This window comes from Pristiophorus japonicus, chromosome 1 (genome assembly GCF_044704955.1).
Source record: "Pristiophorus japonicus isolate sPriJap1 chromosome 1, sPriJap1.hap1, whole genome shotgun sequence".
Lineage (NCBI taxonomy): Eukaryota > Metazoa > Chordata > Chondrichthyes > Pristiophoridae > Pristiophorus > Pristiophorus japonicus.
In genome coordinates this window covers 420890372-420913914 of record NC_091977.1, presented here as the reverse complement: position 1 = coordinate 420913914, position 23543 = coordinate 420890372, and the positions used below count along the sequence as shown (strand labels likewise).

Below are 23543 nucleotides of genomic sequence, written 5' to 3'. Positions count from 1 at the left end.
GGCGTTGGGTGTGTATTGCAACAAGCTAATGATTCTGGGAAATTGCAATCGGTTGCTTATGTATCCAGACGTCTGTCTAACGCTGAGAGAGCCTACAACATGATTGAAAAAGAAGAGTTAGCGTGTGTTTATGGGGTAAAGAAAATATCTGTTTGGGCTTAAATTTGAATTGGAAACTGACCATAAGCCACTGATATCCCTTTTTTACGAAAGTAAGGGGATAAATACGAATGCATCGGCCTGCATCCAGAGATGTGCACTCACGTTGTCCGCATACAACTACGCCATCTGCCACAGGACAGGCACAGAAAACTGTGCCGATGCCCTCAGTAGGCTGCCATTGCCCATCACGGGAGTGAAAATGGCACAGCCCGCAGATTTAGTCATGGTTATGGAAACATTCGAAATTGAGCAATCACCCGTCACAGCTCGACAGATTAGAACCTAGATGATCCAGGACCCCTTACTGTCCCTAGTAAAAAATTGTGTGCTTCACGGGAGCTGGTCCAGTGTCCCAGTGGAAATGCAGGAAGAGATAAAGCCACACCAATGACGCAAAGATGAAATGTCTATACAGGCAGACTGCCTTCTGTGGGGTAATCGGGTAGTGGTCCCCAAGAAGGACAGGGACACTTTCATCATTGACCTCCACAGTACTCACCCAGGCATTGTAATGATGAAAGCGATAGCCAGATCCCACATGTGGTGGCCCGGTATCGATGCGGACTTAGGGACCTGCGTACACAAATGTAACACATGCTCGCAGTTAAGCAATGCACCCAGGGAGGCGCCACTGAGTTTATGGCCTTGGCCCTCAAAACCGTGGTCCAGGGTCCATGTCGACTATTTGGGTAAAATGTTCCTTGTGGTTATAGATGCATACTCCAAATAGATTTTATGTGAGATAATGTCAGCAAGCACATCCGCTGTCACCACTGAAAGCCTGCTGGCCATGTTTGCCATGTTTGCCATGCCTTGTGAGCGACAACGGGCCATGTTTCACCAGTGCCGAGTTCAAAGAGTTCATGACCCGCAATGGGATCAAACATGTTACATCTGCCCTGTTCAAACCAGCATCCTATGGTCAGGCAGAGAGAGCAGTGCAAACCATCAAGCAGAGCTTGAAGAGTGTAACTGAAGGCTCACTGCAGACTCGCTTATCCCGAGTCCTGCTTAGCTACCGCATGAGACCCCACTCGCTCACTGGGATTCCACCTGCTGAACTGCTCATGAAAAGGGCACTTAAGACAAGGCTCTCGTTAGTTCACCGTGATCTACATGAACAGGTAGAGAGCAGACAGCTTCAACAAAGTACATATCATGATAGCACAAATGTGTCACGCAAAATTGAAATCAATGATCCTGTATTTGTATTGAATTATGGACAAGTTTCCAAGTGGCTTCCCTGCACTATTGTGGCCAAAGAAGGGAGCAGGGTGTTTCGGCTCAAACTTTCAAATGGACTCATTCACCGGAAACACTTGGACCAAATCAAACTCAGATTCACGGACTATCTTGAGCAACCCACTTTGGACCCTACCTTCTTTGACACCCCAACACACACACCAGTGGCAACCGATACCGCGGTTGGCCAGGAAGCAGAACCCATCACCCGCAGCAGCCTAGCAGGACTCACCACACCAGGCAGCCCAGCAAGGCCAGCTGCACAGCAGCCAAGCGAGGGCCCAACAAACGATTCACCAAAACCAGCATTTGCACTGAGACGATCAACCAGGGAAAGAAAGGTCCCAGATCGACTCACCTTGTAAATAGTTACACTGTTGACATGGGGGGGGGGGCACGGGGGGAGTGTTGTTATATATGTAAACCTGTATATACCTTGTGTAGCTACCAGAGGACTCATCCCCTGGAGTCCCAAGGGATCCCACAATCCTCTGGGAGCACAGGTACTTAAGGAGGCCTCACAGCTGGAGAGGCACTCTGGAGACCTGAATTGAAAGACTACGGTCACACTTTACTTTGAGCTCACAGTATCCAGTCAGACTCTTTATTCATACATAACAGTTAGTATGTAGGTATAGCAAGTAACCAGGAAGTCAAATAGAATGTTGACCTTTATTGCAAGGGGGATAGAGTATAAAAGCAGAGAAGTCCTGCTGCAACTGTACAGGATATCGGTGAGGCCACATCTAGAGTACTGCGCACAGATTTGGTTTCCTTGTTTAAGAAAGGATATACTTGCATTGGAGGCTGTTCAGAGAAGGTTCACTAGGTTGACTCCGGAGATGAGGGGTTGACTTATGAAGATAGGTTGAGTAGGTTGGGCATATACACATTGGAGTTTGGAAGAATGAGAGGTGATCTTATCGAAACATATAAGATAATGAGGGGGCTTGACAAGGTGGATGCAGAGAGGATATTTCCACTCAAAGAGGAAACTAAAACTAGGGGACATAGTCTGGATAACATTAAGGCTTGGGTTGATAAGTGGCAAATAACATTTATGCCACGCAAGTGCCAGGCAGTGACCATCCCCAACAAGAGAAAATCTAACCACCTCCCCTTGACATTCAATGGCATTACCATTGTCGAATCTCCAACAATTAACATCCTGGGGGCCACCTTTGACTAGAAACTTAACTGACACATAAAGACTGTGGCTACAAGAGCAGCTCAGATGCTAGGTGTTCTACGGCAAGCGACTCACCTCCTGATTCCCCAAAGCCTTTCCACTATCTACAAGGCACAAGTCAGGTGTGTGATGGAATACTTTCCAATTGCCTGGATGAGTGCAGCTCCAACAATACTCAAGAAGCTCGACACCATCCAGAAAAAAGCAGCCCACTTGATTGGCACCCCATCCACCACCTTAAACATTCACTCTCTCCACCACCGGCACACCGTGGCTGCAATGTGGTCCATCTACAAGATGTACCATAGCAACTCGCCAAGACTTCTTTGACAGCACCTCCCAAACCCATGACCTCTTCCACCTAGAAGGACAGGCAGCAGGTGCATGGGAACACCATCACCTGCAAGTTCCCCTCCAAGTCACAGCATCCTGACTTGGAAATATATTGCAGTTCCTTCATTGTCGTTGGGTCAAAATCCTGGAACTCTCTACATAAAAGCTCACCATGCGAACTGCAGCAGTTCAAGAAGGCGGCGCACCACCACCTTTTCAAGGGAAATTTGAGATTGGAAATAAATGCCAATTGCCAGCGATGCCCACATCCCGTGAATGAATAAAAAAAATGGAAAGGATAATCAAATGGGATGTATAATCAAGCGGCTGATCAACTAGCACCTATTTTGCATTCCTGCCGAAGCTGAATTTTCACCCCCATATTGTTTGTGCATCACACATATCTTGCCTTTAAAACAAGGCAGATTTTCTCAGAAGAATGATTTTCAATAATTCTTCAGAAATTTGGGAGGCATGTCAGATATTTAGAAGCAAATCACCTCCTTGAATGTAATACTGAAGTATTTTTACTATTGGGTAATAATGTTAACAACTGATTGTGCTGCTGTATGTCAGAAAAGTAATATAAAATTGCAAGTCTGTATGCAGATTACATTATTGTGCTGCCTTTACTTTTTATTGGCAAATTTCATAAATAAACTGTTGAAAAAAGGTTTCACAAGAGAACGCTATACGGGGTTTGTTCATGTTTGTCTTATATGAGGTGCATTTCAGATATGAATATATCTCATTTGGCTGTGTTAATCCATTCGAATTCATTACATATGCAACTTCAAAATCAACCAGGATCATAGAATCATATAGCACAGAAGAAGGTCATTCAACCCATTGTGCCTGTGTTGACAAACTAGAATTTACATTAAACAAAGGACTTCTTTGCCATGTTAAGAAGGTAAAGGAATGAACACTTTTCCACTTTCTGTATCCTAGGTCATGATGTCTCCCTGGTCTGGTATAGATTGACTTAAGCCCCAGAAAACCAGTGTTGCCATTTGTACAAAAATAACACTGATCGGGCAAGACTTCCACCCACTGTGAATGACAGTGCTGACCCAATCTGAATTTGCAGAGTCAGCTTATTTATAGATTGAAGACTGGGCTTGAAGCACAACATCTGTGTAACATCGAAGTAAATCGTGGGAGCATGGTTAAGGAGAAAATTGCAGTTGCAAGATGTAAAAGCCTGCCGCAACTTAATGTGACAGCAAATTTCTGGAGGCACAGCAGGTTCGTGGTGTGTCTTCTCTGCAAACTTTTGACAGAGTAGTCAACTGCCGTTAGTCCTTATCAAAAGATTCTTTTGTGATTTTCCAAGACTTTGGCTTAGAAATTGGTGACCGTTACAAAAACTGCCAGTACCACCGTGGCCGGGTGTTAATGGTCACCGAAAATGGTGGTGCTGGCAGGACCAAAGAATTGATGCTGGGGACTAATTATCATTCGCCCAGTGCATAGCTCACTGTGCAATGCCGTCCTGGTGCCATTTGTCCTGGCAGGAGGTCCTAATGTAGCTTGGCCAATGTGTCGGTGCAGCAAGAATGGTCACTCTGAAAGCAAGTATGTCATTTCAGAAAGTATTGTCAATTTCTTAAAGGGGCAATGTATTTTTAAATTTAAAAAATAAAAATGATGAAAAAATAGGCAGTTTTTAGCCCTTATAGCTCAACTGTCTTCTGAAGAAAAAACATTTACATTAAAAAGAATTCCCAAATGGGAGTCTTCAACTCTTAAAGCTGAATTCCCTTCCGATCCTAAAGAAATGGCTCAGCAAGCCAGGAAAGGGCCACCAGGGTTTTGAACGCAACACACCAGCTTCGTGCAGGGGTCAACACTGCAAGGGAGGTCCTCTACCCACACGGGCCAGGAGGTCCTCCAGAAAGAAGGATGTGGGACTACATCACCGTGGCTGTCACAGCCAGCAGTGTTGCCCCACCACCTGGCTCCAGTGTCCAAAGAAGCTTCATAACCCCAGACCACTGGTCAAGCTCAGTGAATGGATCTTCAAAAGCCATCTCCTCCCAACTGCACCACTAGTCACACACACTGCTCAATGCACAACTCCCACCCCACCAATCTGTACCAAACCCAAAGCACACCTCCTATTTCCAGCTTCACCTCACCCCCCTGGAGGAGCCAGAGCTGGCCATTCTTGGCAGGGGCATGGCACAGCATGGCACAGCAGCAGGGCTGAAAGGATACAAGATGCTAGTATCCTCATATGTTATTCTCCTTCTAGCATGCACCTTCACCTTTTCGCTTTGGCATCATGGGACCTGCTCACTACTTAAATGGAAGGGCATGTCTTTATTCCTTATTATGTTACAGGGTCCTTCTAGCATTTGTCCTTCAGATGCATTACTTGTCTGCTGCCACATCAAAGATTCCCTTCAGATGCTTACTTTCATCTACCGCTGTTAATATTGTTCCACGAGAAACTGGACAACAAAGCTCAGGAGAGACAGATCACCAGTGGGGCTTCCCAGAAATAAGGGAACTGACAGATTTAGAGGTCCAAGCTATGGAGCCAGCGGTTTTGGTTGCTGGCAATAGCAAAGTTGATGGGCCTGTGCCAAATGTAGGTGATTGAGTGGTAAGCAATACCTGTTCCTGCTACAGCGCTTTATAGGACCAAGCTCTCACTGAACTTCAGGTTGTCTTTATCTCATCACCTTCTTTAGGTGATGCACACTCAACATTACTTCCCTTCCTCTTCATCCACGAGTGCCACATCACAAGGGGAGAGTGGCAATGGAGGAAGAAGATGATGATGAGGAGGACAATGATGATGCTTTATTTATGTTAGGTAAGGGCATCAAGGGAAAAGGCAAGTAAATAGAGTTGAAACTCAGATCAGCCATGATCAAATTGAATGGCAGAGTCGGCTCGAGGGGCTAAATGGCTCTGTGGCTTAGTTAGTTAAAGCCCCTGTCCTGTAAACAGGAGATCCTGGATTCGACTCCCTGCAGGCTTCTATGTTCCTGTAATGTTGAGGAGGTGAAAGACCTTCCATCTTGCGAGATGAGGATGATGATGACGAAAAGGATGAGGATAACCATCCACCCCCTTATTCCTTTGCTGCTCATGTCTGGTCTCCCACTAATTTAACATCTTTGTCACCCACCTTATTTGTCCCTTGTACCAGTTCAGAGACTGTCACTGGAAAGATTTAGATAGCAGGGATGAGGGACCTGGAAGAACAAGGTGTGGATGGGAACCTTGCATTCCTCAGCAGAGTTCCCATCCACAGCAGAGGATACAGAGCCACCTTCCCTAAGCTGAAGAGGCCATGGGCCCAGAACTCATGGGTCCTTCTATGAAAAGATACATAGTTGACAAACATCAAAATTACGTTCAGGGACTCCACTGAAGTCACTATCCTAGAAAGTATAACATGGGTTTTGATTCGGTCCACTGGCCTCAGATGCAATAACATCAAGGAAGTTTTTTTCTTGTTGTCTGCAGGCATTCTTCCACTACTCCACACCTCTCTCCCACTACAGCAGTGTCCCAAAACAAATTGGTGCTTTGTCCTCACTAGAAGCACAGACTTCACCCCTGGATGCACTGGGTGACCATTTCTTCTTTCATGCTTTCCTTTATAATTTTACTATATATAGCAAGTATAATTAGACTAAATGTTTACATTATGGTGATCAACTTGTGGATTATCACAATGCCTATGGTTCTTTACTGAGGACATTGATTGCATCAAATGCCCTGACTATAAATACCTGCCAAAAAAACCAACCACTGCCAAACCAATGCAAATGGATTAAATGTGCCATGAAATTTATAACATTTCTTATATCTGTTGCAACCATTATCTACATTCAGGCCATCAATTATCTCTGTTAATTTTCATCTTCCTCCTTAGTTATGTGTTTAAGACTGTTTTTTTCCTTTGTAACTGATTATTTTCTACATTGTTATACTTAAATTAATAGAAATAAAATCATGAACAACACAAATTTGTGTCCAAATTCGCAACATGTGCTCCTAGTGTGGAGCAAAAATTCATAAAATGTATCCTTATATACTTAACATTCCTCAGATTAAATACTATTTCCATCTAAAAAAACAGAACCAATATAAACAAGTTTGTGTGACTATTACAAACAATGTTTGAGAATAACTTCAGCACAACATCAATACTAAAAATGAATATCTAATTCTCAAGAGACAATCATGAGACTATTTTGATCAGTATTTGATAAAAAAATTGAACATACACAAATATTGACTGCAGATGAAGTCAATACAAGTAAACTCTAGTGGATAGAAATTGTGTTGCGCCCTGTCTGGGGGCAGTAACAGCCGGGAGGTGGGACATTCTGCGTCAAGCACGGAAGTCACGCACTGCTTGAAAGATTTGGGTTATCGCTCCCGAAAGGAAGTGGAGTGCAAAATAAAATGCTTCACTTCCTTTCTAGGGTGGTAGTGCGGCAGACGGGTTGGGAGTGGGATGCAGCACTACACACTGGGCTGCATAGCACTGCCGCATAGGAGGGGCTCTCCTCTTCATTAAAGGGGAGGGCCAACAACACGGCACTCAAGCTGGCATGGACCCCACGATCGCAGCACCAATGGGGCACCGAAGAAAAGCGGCAAAATTTTTTTAACATGGCTGACACCTCCCATTTAACTAGTGCCCTGCAAGTGGCCTGAAGTCTGGTTCCCGTCCCCTGAAGCTGTCGTTAGCATTGCTAGGCGCAGCTTCAGAGGTCACCGCCCAATTTTTGTTCTGGGGCGAAAACGGGTCGCTGCGCATAGTGATGATGTCATCATCGCCAGCGCAGCAGAATGGGGCGCTATGAGTTACCGATGCCACTAAACTCCCATGGAATTTAACAGGAGTCATTAACGATGCTGTGCCCTAGGGGCCTGAATTTCCAGGCCTAGGTTGCAAGGTTAGACTAATGACCAAGTGTGTGCCACAATGCCCAAAGCTGACAGCCAAGGTTATTATTAGAATAACCTAAGATGTGATAAGCCTGACTTTAACAGTGCAGAAGACAAAGCGGGTGACAAATGTGAAGCCTGGGACATTTTCCATACACTGACTCCTGCCTGAATGTCATCACCACCAGCGATTGGGAGTCAATATTCATGGGGGGATCAGGCCATCGCTGGGGACCCACAGAAATCACCCGGCAAGGTAAGTAAGAAATGGGCTGGAGGAATGGGAATGGAACATGATGAGGAAAGGAGGGAAAGCCTGGGACAAGGGATGCCCAAGGTATCCTTGTGTGAAAAGGTCGAGCTTGCAGTTAAAATGGCACACAAGCACAATGATGTCATCGGGACGTGACTTTGCCATTTAAATTAGGCGCCCGCTCCTCTGGGGCCAGTGGTATACCATTGCCTAATTTCAGGCTAGTTAAAATCTGGGGGGGGCAGGAACATGTCGAGAAATGTATTTCCCCAATTGTTTTGAATGACAGTTGGAAACAGAAGTCAATATTATATTAGTAAAGTGTCCTTGGAGCATCTTTTACCTATTTTGGAGCAGATTATAACATGCACTCTGTAAAATCTGCAAACAATGTTCTCACTGAGTCATTCACTAAGGACCATTGTCCAAAAGCATCAAATGGTAAACTGTTCACATTTAGCTATTCCTCAATCAAATACACGTTTTCACCAAATCACATTTAGGATTTCAAGTTAAGTACATAATGATACGTTATAAAGCATTAAACAAAGAAGAAAATATTTCCTTAAGGTCTAAATAAAATGTGTTTGATACTTACAAGCTGGTGTAGAACAATCCCTTGTGTTATAATAGAGACGTTGAAATTGCTTACTGCATTCAGATGAGAATGAGATTTGTCCTGCTTGATAAGTAGGAAGAGGTTTATAAAAATATTTTTGTCACAGGCAAATGTATTATTATTTTAATGCATCATGATTATTTTAACAGAGTATGTTGAATACAGTCAGTCCTACCTGCAAAATGCTTTATAAACTTCTCTTTCATGTTGGGGTCTCTATGGACAATCTCTGTTGGGAAAAATGAAGATTCTTTAGATATTCTCAATGATAACGTTGCCAATGCTCATCTTTTTAATCTGACTGGCAAATTTAAAATGTGCTTTGTGCTACATACAAATGTATGGCATATGTTTTCATTATCTCAAATTTCAAATGAATAAATTTGAAAACTTTCAACAGTTTTTCACACTACCTGTTAAGGCACTTTTACATTGAAGCTGCTGTCCCAGGAATGTTATATTTTCCTATTTATTTTTAAAGAAGGGCCACCACTCAAATTGAGGACCTTTGGAGGTCGAGTTACAAAGAGAAAACTTTAAATGCTAAAGATCTGAAATGAAAATAGAAAATGCTAGTACTACACAGAAAGCCTATCAGTTCTGACCAAAAATATTAACTTGTCTTTTCTTTTCGAATGGTGTTGGACCACCTGTGTATTTCCAACATTTTCTGTGTTTTAACAATATTCCCGGTTATTAATCTCACCTTTAAAAATGGGCCCATCACATGGCTATGATTTGTTTTCAGCTGTGAATATATGAACAAGGGAGGGGGTGCTGTCAATCTCATTACGTGGTTGATTAAAGATTTTATTTTGGTCACTCAATCTATTCCTATAGTCGGAGCAAGTCCATTAATGTACATTCTTCATCTAAATATTGAAAAATAAGACAAGAGTTCCGATGAGCTGCAGAATGTATGAAGACTATGACCAGCAAATGTCTTATATGGTCACTTCTGTCCATGTACTCACAAACAGATTGATAAGAACTTGGCAAATAGATATGACTTTTTATTAGTTTAGTCAAGATCAGCAATACTCTATTGATCTTTGTATCAAAACAAAAATACATATCGGCCTAAAATAAATCATGATTTTTAACCAGGTGATGCTCAACATTGTGGGATTTGAACCCTGTCCATTCTTGCCGTTGTATTGTGTTCTATGTTACTGAGGAGGGTGATGTGTAACTTGTGCAGAAGAAGTAAGAAATAAATTGGATAATTAAGTTCCTCAAAAGCATGTTATAAAGTTACTCAAAAATCAGTAGTTTATTATTAGCAGTGTGATATTTGTTGCATCCTGTCATGAATACTAATAGGAAATGCAATGATGCAACAGTTTCTTAATCTGTCATTATTACAATGTCAGTGTGCCTGAAGTGACAGCCCAAGAACTGTGTCCATCTGCATTCTTCACTCATGATACAAAATACCATCATGACATATGCAGCCCCATGCATTTAGCAGGCCAGTACTGGTGGTAAATTGCAAAACTCTAAAATTCTGGATTTGTTAACCTCAGAACACTGCAGAGTGGGCCATTTATATACGTGAGTGTCACTGAAGGCAAGAGCTGCCATTGTACCACTCTACTGGCCCAAGTTTCCGCCCCCTGTAAAAACGGCGCACCTCCTTTCTGGAATAAAAAGGGCTCTGAAAAGTTACCTTCTAATTCTCCGAGCACCTCAGGATGTCTTCATCCTCGGTGTAGCGCAGCACAAGGAGTGGGGGGCGGAGCCAGGTCCCAGCGTTGAAAACAGTGCTGGAACCTCTGCACATGCGCGCTAGAGTGTGCGCACATGTGCAGTAGCTCCTCGCAGCCCGAATCTCTGTGACGCTGCGTGGGAGGGGCCCGAAGCATGCTGCCCCTAGCCCTGGCCAAATGGGCTCCCCGGGCATTAAAGATGTGCTTAAATAGTTATCGGGACTCGGGCTTCCTAGAAACACCCACACCGATTATCGCTGAGATGATGATCAGTAACAGGGCAGAAAACTCGCACACAACTCCTGTTGACAGACGCAGCTTGTCCCATTTAACAAGACTATGTTCTGGCTGTGAGAAAACACTCCAGGTAGGTGGCTGATAGGGACTCGTGACTGAAAAGTTCAGATGTGGGACCTGCCTGATATTAACGACTGTGAGCTGGACTCAGGATCCACATCTTTGAACATTCTCTGACAACCACAGATTTTGGCAAAGTAAGGAGATGATGCTTCAAGACCACATCCACGGGGAGCGTGCCTAGATTGGGGGAGAAACGTCCTGCTTTTATTCCGAACTGGTTGGAATTCAAAAAGTGGAATCTTGCAATCTGGAAGCACCAAATTAATAAACACCTAAATTAATAAGCATCTAGGTACAAAATATGCCAATTCCGGTGCGTGCTCCAGTCGGCAAGGTAGGTCTTCTAATTTGTATTACTTGATTTAATGTTCATTTATTGTTATTTAAAAATTATGATGGTTTCTATGCATCTTTATGGTTAAAAGTGAAGTGTTTAATGCGTTGTAAAATCCCCTAACTTCCCTCTAACTTCCCTTCCCCCCCATCTCTTGTTCCCTATACCTAATTTATAAAGTATAGGCAAGGATTTTCTGAGAGTACAAAAATCTACACTTACTCCATTCTAAGTTAGTTTGGAGTAAGTTTTCGCTGCCTAAACTTGCAAAACAGATGTAAGTGGCTGGCAACACCCTCTTTTGAAAATAAATTGTTCTAAAATGAAACTATTCTAACTAACTAGAATTGAAGCAAACTAAATGCCGAGAATTGCAATTTCTAAGATACTCAATACTAAACTAGTTGCTCCAAAAAAATAGGAGCAACTCGAGCCGAAACTTGAGCCCAAACTGCAGTGACTAACTTCAGATGACAATGGAACAGAGATTATTTCCTGCTGAAGTCATAAAACATAGGCTACACTTTTAAAAAGATTTCACAATTTTGCACCATTTTAAATTGATTTTGCTTTTTCTCCTCTTTGTTTGTGCAGGTCATGCAGAGGGCAGGGAATTAACTTACTATTCAGAAATAAGACACAATAGAGGGCACTATTGTTGCAAATTATTATTGTGAACCACAACTTTCAAGCAGATTATCATTATGGTCTTCACTTCGAGTACAGAATCTAATTTGATAGGTTGACTAAAGAAAGTAATCTTAGTTCTAAAAAAAAATTAACATTTAACACATGTAACATAGAACCTATCTGGCAGCACAGCCACGGACCAAGGCTTGGTTAGGTCAAGTTCAAAAATTAGATCAAGACACAGACACAATAGTCTATATTTGCATACGGAATTAAATCATGAAGTATGCTTTATGTGGGTGCAAGTGATAATAAACCGACTGAATTTCCTACAGGGGATGCCATCCCACCTGCCTCCTCTTCTGACATCAGAACAAAAGGAGGCAGATCGCAGTGAGTGCCCACTGTCCCTGCCAGCAAAAATTTTCGTTGTGAAGGGAACAGAAAACTGGGTCCCACCACAAATTCCACATTCCATTCCTACCCGGCTTACGCCCAGCTGCAAGGATTTCAGGCTAAAACACTCTTTGAAGCCACATTTACTTTATACATACCAGTCTGCTTTGAACTACTTTGCCATTTAGAGGCAGTAACCCATTTATCTTAAATAGGCAAATGTGTCCATTAAAATAGCAGACTTAAGGATTTTGCACAATATCAAGGCCTTTATCATTTTGTTGTATTTAAGCCTGATGTTATATTATATTATTAATATAAGAGCACAAACTTCAGTACCAAGTATTTATCAAGATCCTTGTTACATTGCAAGTTGTGAATGGTATTCTGCCTACCAGGAGAGAGTTCTGCTCCTTAGTTGGTAAACTTTTAGGGCCTGAAATTCTGGTCTGGGACAAGACAGAATCCCAGGGATCAGGGGCCACAAAATGGGGCAGAACCCAGTCCTGCCAATATTCCATATATTTTTTCCAGGTTGGAGGGCTGTGGGTGGATTTTTTTGTCTTTTGAAAGGCCCAAATCTTACCTAGTCTAATGTAATATATCCCAGAGGGGATCAATAATCTCATGACTTGAAGCAAAATGACTCCTTTTAAAGCTGAAGATTACCACAGTTATATTTTTCTTTGGTTCAGAAGGACTGTGGGTATCCCAGATAGGGTGGTCGTGGGTCAACTCTCCCTTAAAAGGTCAGATCAGAGCAGGCATCACTGAAACACTCTTGCAGGTGACGGCGACCCATCACAACCATACATATGACCCTGCCCTTGCAATGTTGGATGGCCTCAGTAGACAAGCACATAGACCATTCTTCCATCAGTGGATCAAACCCAATGTAATTTTCAGCCCTTAATGTTTAGACAGCAAGGGCAGAAGTGTCCACAACTGTCAAAACATTAAAGTAATTCTACTGCACATTGATAAGATGCCCAGAGGGGTCCAAAGGACCACCTGCACACTTATTAAATGTGCTGGTCACATCAGACTGAAGTTATATTTCAACCTCCTCTGCCAATCCTAGTGGTGTAATACAACCTTGCTGAAGGGTTTTCACACCACTTGCTTTCAGTATACTCTGACTTCCTGAGTGGAATATGACTCCGAAGTTAAGCTGCCACTTCTGCATTGATGTACAATGGAAACTGCTTTGAGTTGTCACAGAAATGGCAAAATAACTTCACCTTGATTCGTAGCTGTTTCCTAAATTGTTGTTTAGATTTAACTCCATAGGCAAGACCAGGGGATACAAAATGCTATTTTCCCTAACTATTACTTAAAATAAAGTAGTTTTGACATGACACTTGAGTAAATTGATATATTGTTCTAGTGGTTGGGAAAATGTTGGAGTCCATTATTAAAGAAGCAGTACCAGGACATTTGGAAAAACATAATTCAGTCAGGCAGAGTCAGCATGGATTTATGAAAGGGAAGTCATGTTTGACAAATTTGCTGGAATTCTTTAAGGATGTAATGAACAGGGTGGATAAAGGGGAACCAGTGGATGTGGTGTATTTGGACTTCCAAAAGCCATTGGACAAGGTGTCACATAAAAGGTTACTGCACAAGATAAAAGTTCACGGGGTTGCGGGTAATATACTAGCATGGATAGAGGATTAGCTAACGAACAGAAAACAGAGAATTGGGATAAATGATTCATTCTCAGGTTGGCAATCAGTAACTAGTGGGGTGCCGCAGGGATCAGTGCTGCAACCCCAACTATTTACAATCTATATTACTGACTTGGAAGAAGGGACCGAGTGTAACGTAGCCAAGTTTGCTGATGATACAAAGATGGGGGGAAAAGCAATGTGTGAGGAGGACACAAAAAATCTGCAAAAGCACATAGATAGGCTAAGTGAGTGGGCAAAAATTTGGCAGATGGAGTATAATGTTGGAAAGTGTGAGGTTATGCACTTTAGCAGAAAAAAAATCAAAGAGCAAGTTATTATTTAAATGAAGAAAAATTGCAGTACAGCGGGACCTGGGGGTACTTGTACATGAAACACAAAACGTTAGTATGCAGGTACAGCAAGTGATCAGTAAGGCCAATGGAATCTTGGCCTTTATTGCAAAGGGGATGGAGTATAAAAACAGGGAAGTCTTGCTACAGTTATACAGGGTATTGGTGAGGCCACACCTGGAATACTGTGTACAGTTTTGGTTTCCATATTTAAGAAAGGATATACTTGCTTTGGAGGCAGTTCAGAGAAGATGCACTAGGTTGATTCCGGAGATGAGGGGGTTGACTTATCAGGAAAGGTTGAGTATGTTGGGCTTCTACTTATTGGAATTCAGAAGAATGAGAGGTGATCTTATCAAAAGGTATAAGATTATGAGGGCCTTGATAAGGTGCATGCAGAGAGGATGTTTCCACTGATAGGGGAGACTAGAACTAGGGGGCATAATCTTAGAATATGGGCCGCCCATTTAAAACTGAGATGAAGAGGAATTTCTTCTCTCAGAGGGTTGTAAATCTGTGGAATTCGCTGCCTAAGAGTGCTGCGGAAACTGGGTCATTGAATAAATTTAAGACAGAGATAGACAGTTTCTTAACCGATAAAGGAACAAGGGGTTATGGGGAGCAGGCAGGGAAGTGGACCTGAGTCAATGATCGGATCAGTCATGATCATATTAAATGATGGAGCAGGCTCAAGGGGCCGTATGGCCTAATCCTGCTCTTATGGTTGTAGTTAGGTTTGTTGCCACAATTCCCTACATGCTTGGTGTTCCAGTCACAGTCCAACTATTAAATAGAGATTTTTTTCACAGCAAGAGAAGTATCAGTCCCCAGTCACCTCCCAAGAACGTTGCAGCCAACAGTTACAAAATGAAAATAAATTAACAAGCTTGACAGGATTTAGTACTAATTGCAATTCATGTTTCAATGGATTTTTAATCTTTATCAATCCAAAGGGGAAGGAGGAAACATTGCCAGTGTAATTATATGACGGTTTCACCAATTGAGTCAAATTATTGTTATAAACTTGCCACACCTTAGGGCATTTTTTAAGATCAATAAAGTCAAGTATTATGAGACTGTGGTGTATTTATATGTATATATTAATAATCAGTTTTATAATGTTCTACTTGACAAAAAGGATAATTCAAAACCATTAATGTATTGCTTCCAAGTCAGAGTGCTTTATCAGCAGCTTTTATTTATTTTACTTTATGTAGATTAGTAAGTTTCTTTTCCAGACTGTACTAAATATGGGTTAGTTAAACTTCAAATCCAAGATCTTCTCAACAGGTCCATTTCAATCCTGCCAAAACAGGGTCATCTCTACTTCTATAACCGATATTTCTGATTATGTTCAAATGTTTCATTATCTACATCTCAAATCATCTCCTTGCGTGATCGCAATCAGAATACTGAGGTGCACTCAGATGAAATAATTTGTCATGTGGGTACATAGAGCACATGACCCGGCAATGGTCGCTACTGCTTCACAAGCTAAACAGGGACAGCTTTCATTTTATTTGCTTTATTTTTGGCAAAAGAGACAAATAATATTATTTCCTGTTGTATAAAATCCAGAATGTTGTGCTTGGCCTGTTTTGAAGCAACACAAGACAAAGTTTAACATGGAAATCAAAAACCAACAGTAAAATCGATGTTTTAAATTGTATATTTCTTGTTAAAACGTAGTTTGTTTATAATTGGTATTCACGACTTCTTGCGAAATGTATTTGCAACTCTTGGCATTGATGCATGAATTCCATGGGCAAAAAACATCTGATTTAAGATCAAACACGACCTGACGGTTTGGAACAGTAACGTCTTATGCATGGGCTGTCCCAAATCCTTGTATTACTTAAAGAGGATTTTATATTGAAACTACAGTTGTTCGTTTTAGACCTCTGACTAAAAACAACAAAGGTCACCCTATCGTGCTCTTCATGCTATGTGTTTTTATTTTTGTCCCTATTATTATGGGCGCAATGGTCCATACTTCTCCACGTACTCAAATATTTTAACCCGGGATTAAAGTCTGTCATCGCTAGATTAGCGTTGGGGAGGACTCGGCATGTACAGACACACGCACTCAGCACCTACCCGTTCTCTTACCTATTGGCTTGTCCAGCCTTGGGACAAACACGGCTTTTTCTTTACTGAAGTGCTTGTAGTCTTGGTCCAAGGCATATAAAGTGCTGTATCGTTTGACTATGTTCCTGCCCCCGTGATTGCTGTATCCTACGCCTTTTAAGATGAGGTCTAGAGGCGATTTTCTCACTTTCTGCCTCGATTCTGCTCCGCCTTCAGAGTGACCCGCAGTGACCAACAAAAGGACGATGCCCAGCAATGTGTGCCATTTCAATCGGCCCATCTCTAGATAAAGGAGAGATCGAATGAAGATAAACATTCCTTTCAGAAGCCTTTGGAGTGCCAAGACAACTACGAATTCTCTCTAATCCCACCAGACAGACTGCTGACCGAAACGTGCTTCAATCTTGCCCGGGGAGGGTTAAATGAGCGCGGATAGCAAGCAGAGTGCGATTGCAAAATGAACGGCTTTTTCTTTTAGTTAAGGCTCATTCGATCAAATCTAAACCTTCTTATCACGCGATACGGAGGTGTCACAAGGACAACTCAATCTCCACATTCCTGAATTTTATCCCGTTCTACATCATCCGAGCTATCGCTCTGATCCTTCCGTAACACTTGTTTCGTTCCAGATTTAATATCTCGTTAGGTCACATTTATAGACATGGATTAGGAAAGGTATTGCCAAAGCAGCATATTGCAATCCAGGCTTTAGTTCAGATCTACTTTGCACACATCCATTTAGCAAGCGCGAGGAGGTTTTCGGGTTCAGAAATACATGTAAAAACAACGCAGAATTTAGACGGGAAATTACTGTGTCATTTTACATTTTTGAATAAAACGAGTGTGTATTCCTCTCTACAACTTTGTAAAAAGAGTTGTGACGCTGTTTTAATAATTCGATCAAAAATAATACATTTTATGAAGTATATCAAAATATTTTAGAAATTAAATTAAATGCCTCACCATATTGTGTGATGTAAACACCTAGCCGAGCATATCACACTGTCCTTGGAACCGCTGTAAAACAATATCACTGGCTCACCTGAACAAATGATTGTCTTCGGGTTACTTTTAAATTTGCTCCGATGAAGAATGAAAAGACTTAAAAATGTGTTCCAGTATTTTCAAATGTCTCTCTTTCCCTAAGTAGATCTTATGGTTCTAAGTAAAATGCACAATGTTCTGCTTGCATCCATACACCAGGCTTATATAAGCAGAGCAAGTGTTAGTCCAATATGACACTATCGACTTTAGGTGGGTAGCAGGCAATGAAAACATCTCCTGGTAATCGCTCGTCAGAGGTTCCCGCTGGCACACGTCCTCTTTCTCCCGGTGGACTGTAATTGAAGTCCATCAATTAGGATCGTTCTGGAGTCTTCTGAAAATTGAGATTTCCCCAAGAGCAAGAAATGCCTGTCTAGTTACTTGCAAATCTGGTCATCAGTGGCTGTGCCATGCTGTGCTAGGATTATGTTCACAATTTTGGGATTCCCCCAAAGCTGCTGACGTCAAGGATTGTCTGGTAGAGCCAGCAGAGCTTTGGTTTTACTCAGTGACTTAACACGAGACAATTTTGCAACAGTAAAGGACGGGCGCATTGTACGTTCACCAACTAAGCAAAATGCACCTCGGATGTATGAAATTGGGCTTTACTTAATTTAAAGCGGTCTAGGGGATACTTGCTAAATCACAGTACTTTAGGTTTAAATCTTCAAGGCAATACATTTTTCCATCAGTTCGGTTTATCATCCGAACTAAGCGAGTGCTAATGCTGAGTAATTTTATGCGTTCAGTCCAGCGAATGGTATCTGTCCTCTCCTGAAATTCCAGCCGTGAGTAAGTTCATATTGCAAACATTTATTAAAGATGTTGTTGTAAATTAGCTTATTGATGGTTTGTGAAACCCAGTTGTAGATACCTGCTGCCGAATTACACAGCCTTCCACTTCCACAGAATAGCAAGTTCATTGCAAGGGGGATAGAGTATAAAAGCAGAGAAGTCCTGTTACAAATGTACAGGGTATTGGTGAGAATACACTTAGAATACTGCATACAGTTTTGGTCTCCGTATTTAAGGAAGGATATTACTTGCATTGAAGGCTGTTCAGAGAAGGTTCACTAGGTTGTTTCCTGAGATGAGGGAGTTGACTTATGAAGATAGGTTGAGTAGATTGGGCCTATACTCATTGGAGTTTAGAAGAATCAGAGGTGATCTTATTGAAACATATAAGATAATGAGGGGGCTCGACAAGGTGGATGCAGAGAGGATATTTCCACTCATAGGGGAAACTAAAACTAGGGGACATAGTCTCAGAATAAGAGGCCACCCATTTAAAACTGAGATGAGGAGGAATTTCTTCTCTCAGAGGGTTGTAAATCTATGGCGTTCTCTGCCCCAGAGAGCTGTGGAGACTGGTCATTGAATATATTTAAGGCGGAGATAGACAGAGTTTTGAGCGAGAAGGGAGTAAAAGGTTATGGGGAGCGGGCAGGGAAGTGGAGCTGAGTCCATGATCAGATCAGCCATGATCTTATTAAATGGCGGAGCAGGCTCGAAGGGCCAAATGGCCTACTCCTGCTCCTATTTCTATGTTCTAAATAAACTGTTGCCTTCCAGCAGCGGAGCCAGTAGAGTTCAGAAAGTGAGAGGAGCAGCTGCAGAGTACAGGCCAAGGGTTTCATAAGAACATAAGAATTAGGAACAGGAGTAGGCCATCTAACCCCTCGAGCCTGCTCTGCCATTCAACAAGATCATGGCTGATCTGGCCGTGGACTCAGCTCCACTTACCCGCCCGCTCCCCAATAAGAATATTCTGAGCTTGTCAACCTGGGTCAAGACTACAGTGGTAGGCAAGTGGGAGATGGTTCGATTTAGCAGGTGTACAAAGAGGAGCCCCTGGTACCCAAGCAACAGTCACACCATGATTGAGTGAGCTACCTGAACCTCTGCTTGAGCACAGAGCTTGGAGATCGAGCTGGGTGAATCGCAATCGGAGTGGATCGCACGCAGAGTCGAAGAATTTGGTGTCAGTGGAAATTTGGTCGTGAGAAAGAGGGCTGTTTATCATGTCCAACTCAAAATGAGGAGTGGACGTACTCAATTTCAGGTGAGTTCCATTCAGCAATCAGCCTTCAATCCTTGATCTGGCTTTGAAAAGGAGTGATCATTTGAACCTGCTGATGTTTGTTTTCAGCAATGCTGAACTTTAGTCACTCATCTCTGGAGCTGAGGAAGCTTGTGAAATGGCTGCTAATATTGCCCCTTCAAAGGAGAAGGCCACAAGATTCAACGATGTGGCTCTGGAGGCATTGATGGGAGCCCTCGGAAACCTGCATCGGGAAAGAAGCTATCACCACAGGTTTTCCACACCATGTGGCAAGAGTTGACCCGGGAGGTGTCGGCCAGCACAGTGGTGCAGAGAAGCCTCATCCAGTGCCGCAAAAAATTCAACAACCTCTTTCGGGTGGTGAAGGTGAGTACAAGCTTCCACACCTCCTCCATACCAGCCTCTCAACCTCTGTCTACGCACACTGTGCAAACCAACACTTCCACACCACACAACCACCAAGCATCTGCAGATACTCACACTCACATCTTCATCTCACCCATTGCCGACATTCACAGCTATTCAACCACAGCAGGCATATCTTCCACATACATAGCTGGACTCTTACTCACCCGAGTTCCTTTCTTTTGCAGACCAAAATGGCACATAACAGATGGGAGCAACAGAAGACTGGAGGAGGGAAACATGAACTGCGACCCCTCTCTAACCCTGAGGAGTGAGTGCTGGGACTCATTGGCCCGCAGGTGATGGGCGCCATGGCCGGCAGAGACATTGACCCTGCTGGGGGAAACAACAGTATCTTTATCCCCTCTCCTTTTCTTATACCACTTCCACCGTCCCCCCCCCCCCCCCACCACTACACCAGAAAGCTTTATCAATTTGCAAACCCCTTCCGTTCTCTCATACCACTTCCCCCCCCATATCAGAAGGCTTTGTCGCTTACCAGCTACTGATACTGTCTGAATTCCTTGCTCCATTCCTGCCTTAACATGAGTCTTGTGCCATTTATGCTTTCAGATAATCAGGCAGAAGCTGTCCATACTGCACTTGAGTCCCCCCAAGACATTCTGGAGGAAGAGGAAGAGGAGGAAGTGCAGGAGGAGGAGGAGCCGAGCACTGCATCATTGTTTCTGTTACCCGCAGGCACCAGCTCAGATACTGGCACTACGCATTCCTTCGAGGTTAGGCTAGTAGAGGGGTCTGCACTGCGTGATGCACCAGGACCTGGCAGGCTGCAGCAAGGCCAAGGGGAAAGGAAACCTTAGGAGCCATCTTCCTGGAGGCCGAGCTCGCGAGCGGGTTCTGCTCCACTGGACTCAGATGAGGACCTCAATGGGGAGTCATTCACACAAAGGGTGATGGCCATGCACTCTGACATCATAGGTCCGATGGCAAGGGTGCCCGAGAGCCTCTCGGCAATGGTAAGGAGCATGCAGGAGTCCACTTCCAGCATTGCAGAGAGCTCCGTGCACACCATGGAGCCCATCATTACCAGTCTGCAGATGATGGTGGACTCCCAGAGGGGCCGTGCGGATCCAGACCTCATGAAGCATGTCATGGGCGTTATGGTGCTTTCCATTGCAGCACACGTGGAAGCAACTCAATGTCTTAGTGCTGTAATGCAGACAGTGGTTGGTGGCATGAAGGCTCTGACTGCTCTCATGCAGTCTCAGGTTGATACCACGCAATGTTTGGTGCTGTCATGCAGTCAGTGAGTGCTGGCATCGAGTCTCAGACTGCTCTCACGCAGTCTCAGCTTGATGCTTCACATTTTCTGACTGGTGTCATGCAGTCAATGACTGCTGGCATCCAGTCAATGACTGCTCTCATTCAGTCTCAGCTGGATGCCACATGTGCTCTGACTGCTGCCATCACCGCTAGGCCTACCACAATCGACTGGGAATCTCATGGTGTTGCAGCAGCCCACAAAACTCTGCTCCAGCAGATTGGTGGGGATGCTGGGGGGATTGGCACTGAGTCAGTGGAGCAGGAACCTGCTGTCCTCTCTCAAGCTGACAGTATTCCTGAGCCCACCACTGCCACTCTGTCATTGCACTTGTTGCTGGCTGTCACCCAACCAGCCCAGATTGCCGCCGTCCAGCCTGAGGCGGTGCAGCCTACAGCCATCTCTTCCAGGCCCAGAGCTGGTCAAGGACATCCTGCACGGCCATCTGTAGTCTCTGGCCTGAAACACAGCAGCCTTTCACCAGCCATGCTGCAGCCACAGGGGACACACTGTGGAGGAGCATTAGATTAGTTAAAGCAAAGAGGGGATATAAGGAAATGCACAAAGGTGATTAGTAAATACATTATGTTAAGTATGGAAGAACTCCACAAGACTGAGTACTGTGAGCAAAAACTGTTGTGACCTTAGTCTCTTTAATACAACTCCAGAGTACATGGCAGACAACCTTTTATTCTCTCTTGCGCAAGGTGTGCAGGTGACCCTTGGGCCTCCAACAGTTGCGCCCTCTGGTGGCAAGTCTTACACAGTTACAATGTTTACATACATAACATCACTCCCTCCCAAAGTCTTTGATACAAATTATTTACAAGTTGAGACGATCTGGGGCCCTACACTCCCTGGTTGATTGTCTGAGTTCAAACTCTGGCATGGGTGAGTTGGTCAGACCATTGCTGCACTGCAGTGCGGTTGGTTTGACAGGACTGTTAGGAATGGTGGGTTCATCCTCTTGATTGACAGCGAGGTCAAATGCTGGTTGCGTGTGTGTTGGTGTGTCGATGATGGTGATGTTCTCTTCAGGTTAGAAACATAGAAACATAGAAACATAGAAAATAGGTGCAGGAGTAGGCCATTCGGCCCTTCTAGCCTGCACCGCCATTCAATGAGTTCATGGCTGAACATTCAACTTCAGTACCCCATTCCTGCTTTCTCACCATACCCTTGATCCCCCTAGCAGTAAGGACTTCATCTAACTCCTTTTTGAATATATTTAGTGAATTGGCCTCAACAACTTTCTGTGGTAGAGAATTCCACAGGTTCACCACTCTCTGGGTGAAGAAGTTCCTCCGCATCTCGGTCCTAAATGGCTTACCCCTTATCCTTAGACTGTGACCCCTGGTTCTGGACTTCCCCAACATTGGGAACATTCTTCCTGCATCTAACCTGTCTAACCCCGTCAGAATTTTATATGTTTCTATGAGGTCCCCTCTCATTCTTCTGAACTCCAGTGAATACAAGCCCAGTTGATCCAGTCTTTCTTGATATGTCAGTCCCGCCATCCCGGGAATCAGTCTGGTGAACCTTCGCTGCACTCCCTCAATAGCAAGAATGTCCTTCCTCAGGTTAGGAGACCAAAACTGTACACAATACTCCAGGTGTGGCCTCACCAATGCCCTGTACAACTGTAGCAACACCTCCCTGCCCCTGTACTCAAATCCCCTTGTTCCTGGTTGTCAGTGAACCGCAGTTTGGTCTGATCCAATTGCTTTCTGCATGTTTTTCCATTCAATAGTTTGACTATAAACACTCTATTCCCTTCCTTGGCCAAAACAGTGCCAGTGACCCATTTAGGACCATGACTGTAATTAAGGACAAACACAGGGTCGTTAACATCAATATCACGCGATACAGCCGCGCGATCGTGGTACATGTTTTGCCGGTGATGTCGGGTTTCCACATGATCATTTAGATCTGGGTGGACTAGGGAGAGCCTGATTTTGAGGGCTCTCTTCATTAACAATTCTGCAGGGGGAGCCCAAGTGAGCAAGTGGGGTCGCGTCCGGTAGCTGAGCAGAACCCGAGATAAGCGTGTCTGCAAGGAGCCTTCAGTCACGCGTTTCAAGCTCTACTTGATAGTTTGGACTGCCCATTCTGCTTGACTGTTGGATGCGGGCTTAAATGGGCCAGACCTGATATGCTTGATGCCATTGCGGGTCATAAACTCATTGAATTCCGAGCTGGTTAAAGGTCCATTGTTACTGACAAGGACGCGGGCAAGCAATGGGTGGCGAACGTAGCCCGGAGGCTTTCAATGATGGCAGTGGATGTGCTGGATGACATGATTACGCATTTAATCCATTTAGAGTAAGCGTCCACTACAACTAAAACATCTTTCCGAGAAAGGAGCTGGCAAAATCTACATGGATCCTGGATCACGGTTTGGAGGGCCATGATCACAGACTCAATGGAGCATGGCTCACATATGAGCATGTGTTGCACTGGTGTATGCATGACTTTAAGTCTGAGTCAATGCCGGG

General features: G+C 43.7%; 1 protein-coding gene across 1 annotated transcript in view; it reads right to left on the bottom strand.

Moving 5' to 3' along the window:
* Positions 1-16535, bottom strand: part of alkal1 (ALK and LTK ligand 1) — a 63195-nt gene extending 46660 nt beyond the window's left edge. Inside the window, exons 1-3 of the mRNA XM_070875828.1 lie at positions 16277-16535; positions 8894-8947; positions 8698-8778 (exon numbers count right to left, since the gene is read on the bottom strand). Of these exons, the coding sequence (XP_070731929.1) occupies positions 8698-8778; positions 8894-8947; positions 16277-16535 (394 nt within the window). The remainder of the gene's footprint in view (positions 1-8697; positions 8779-8893; positions 8948-16276) is intronic.
* Between the last annotated feature and the right edge of the window lie 7008 nt (positions 16536-23543).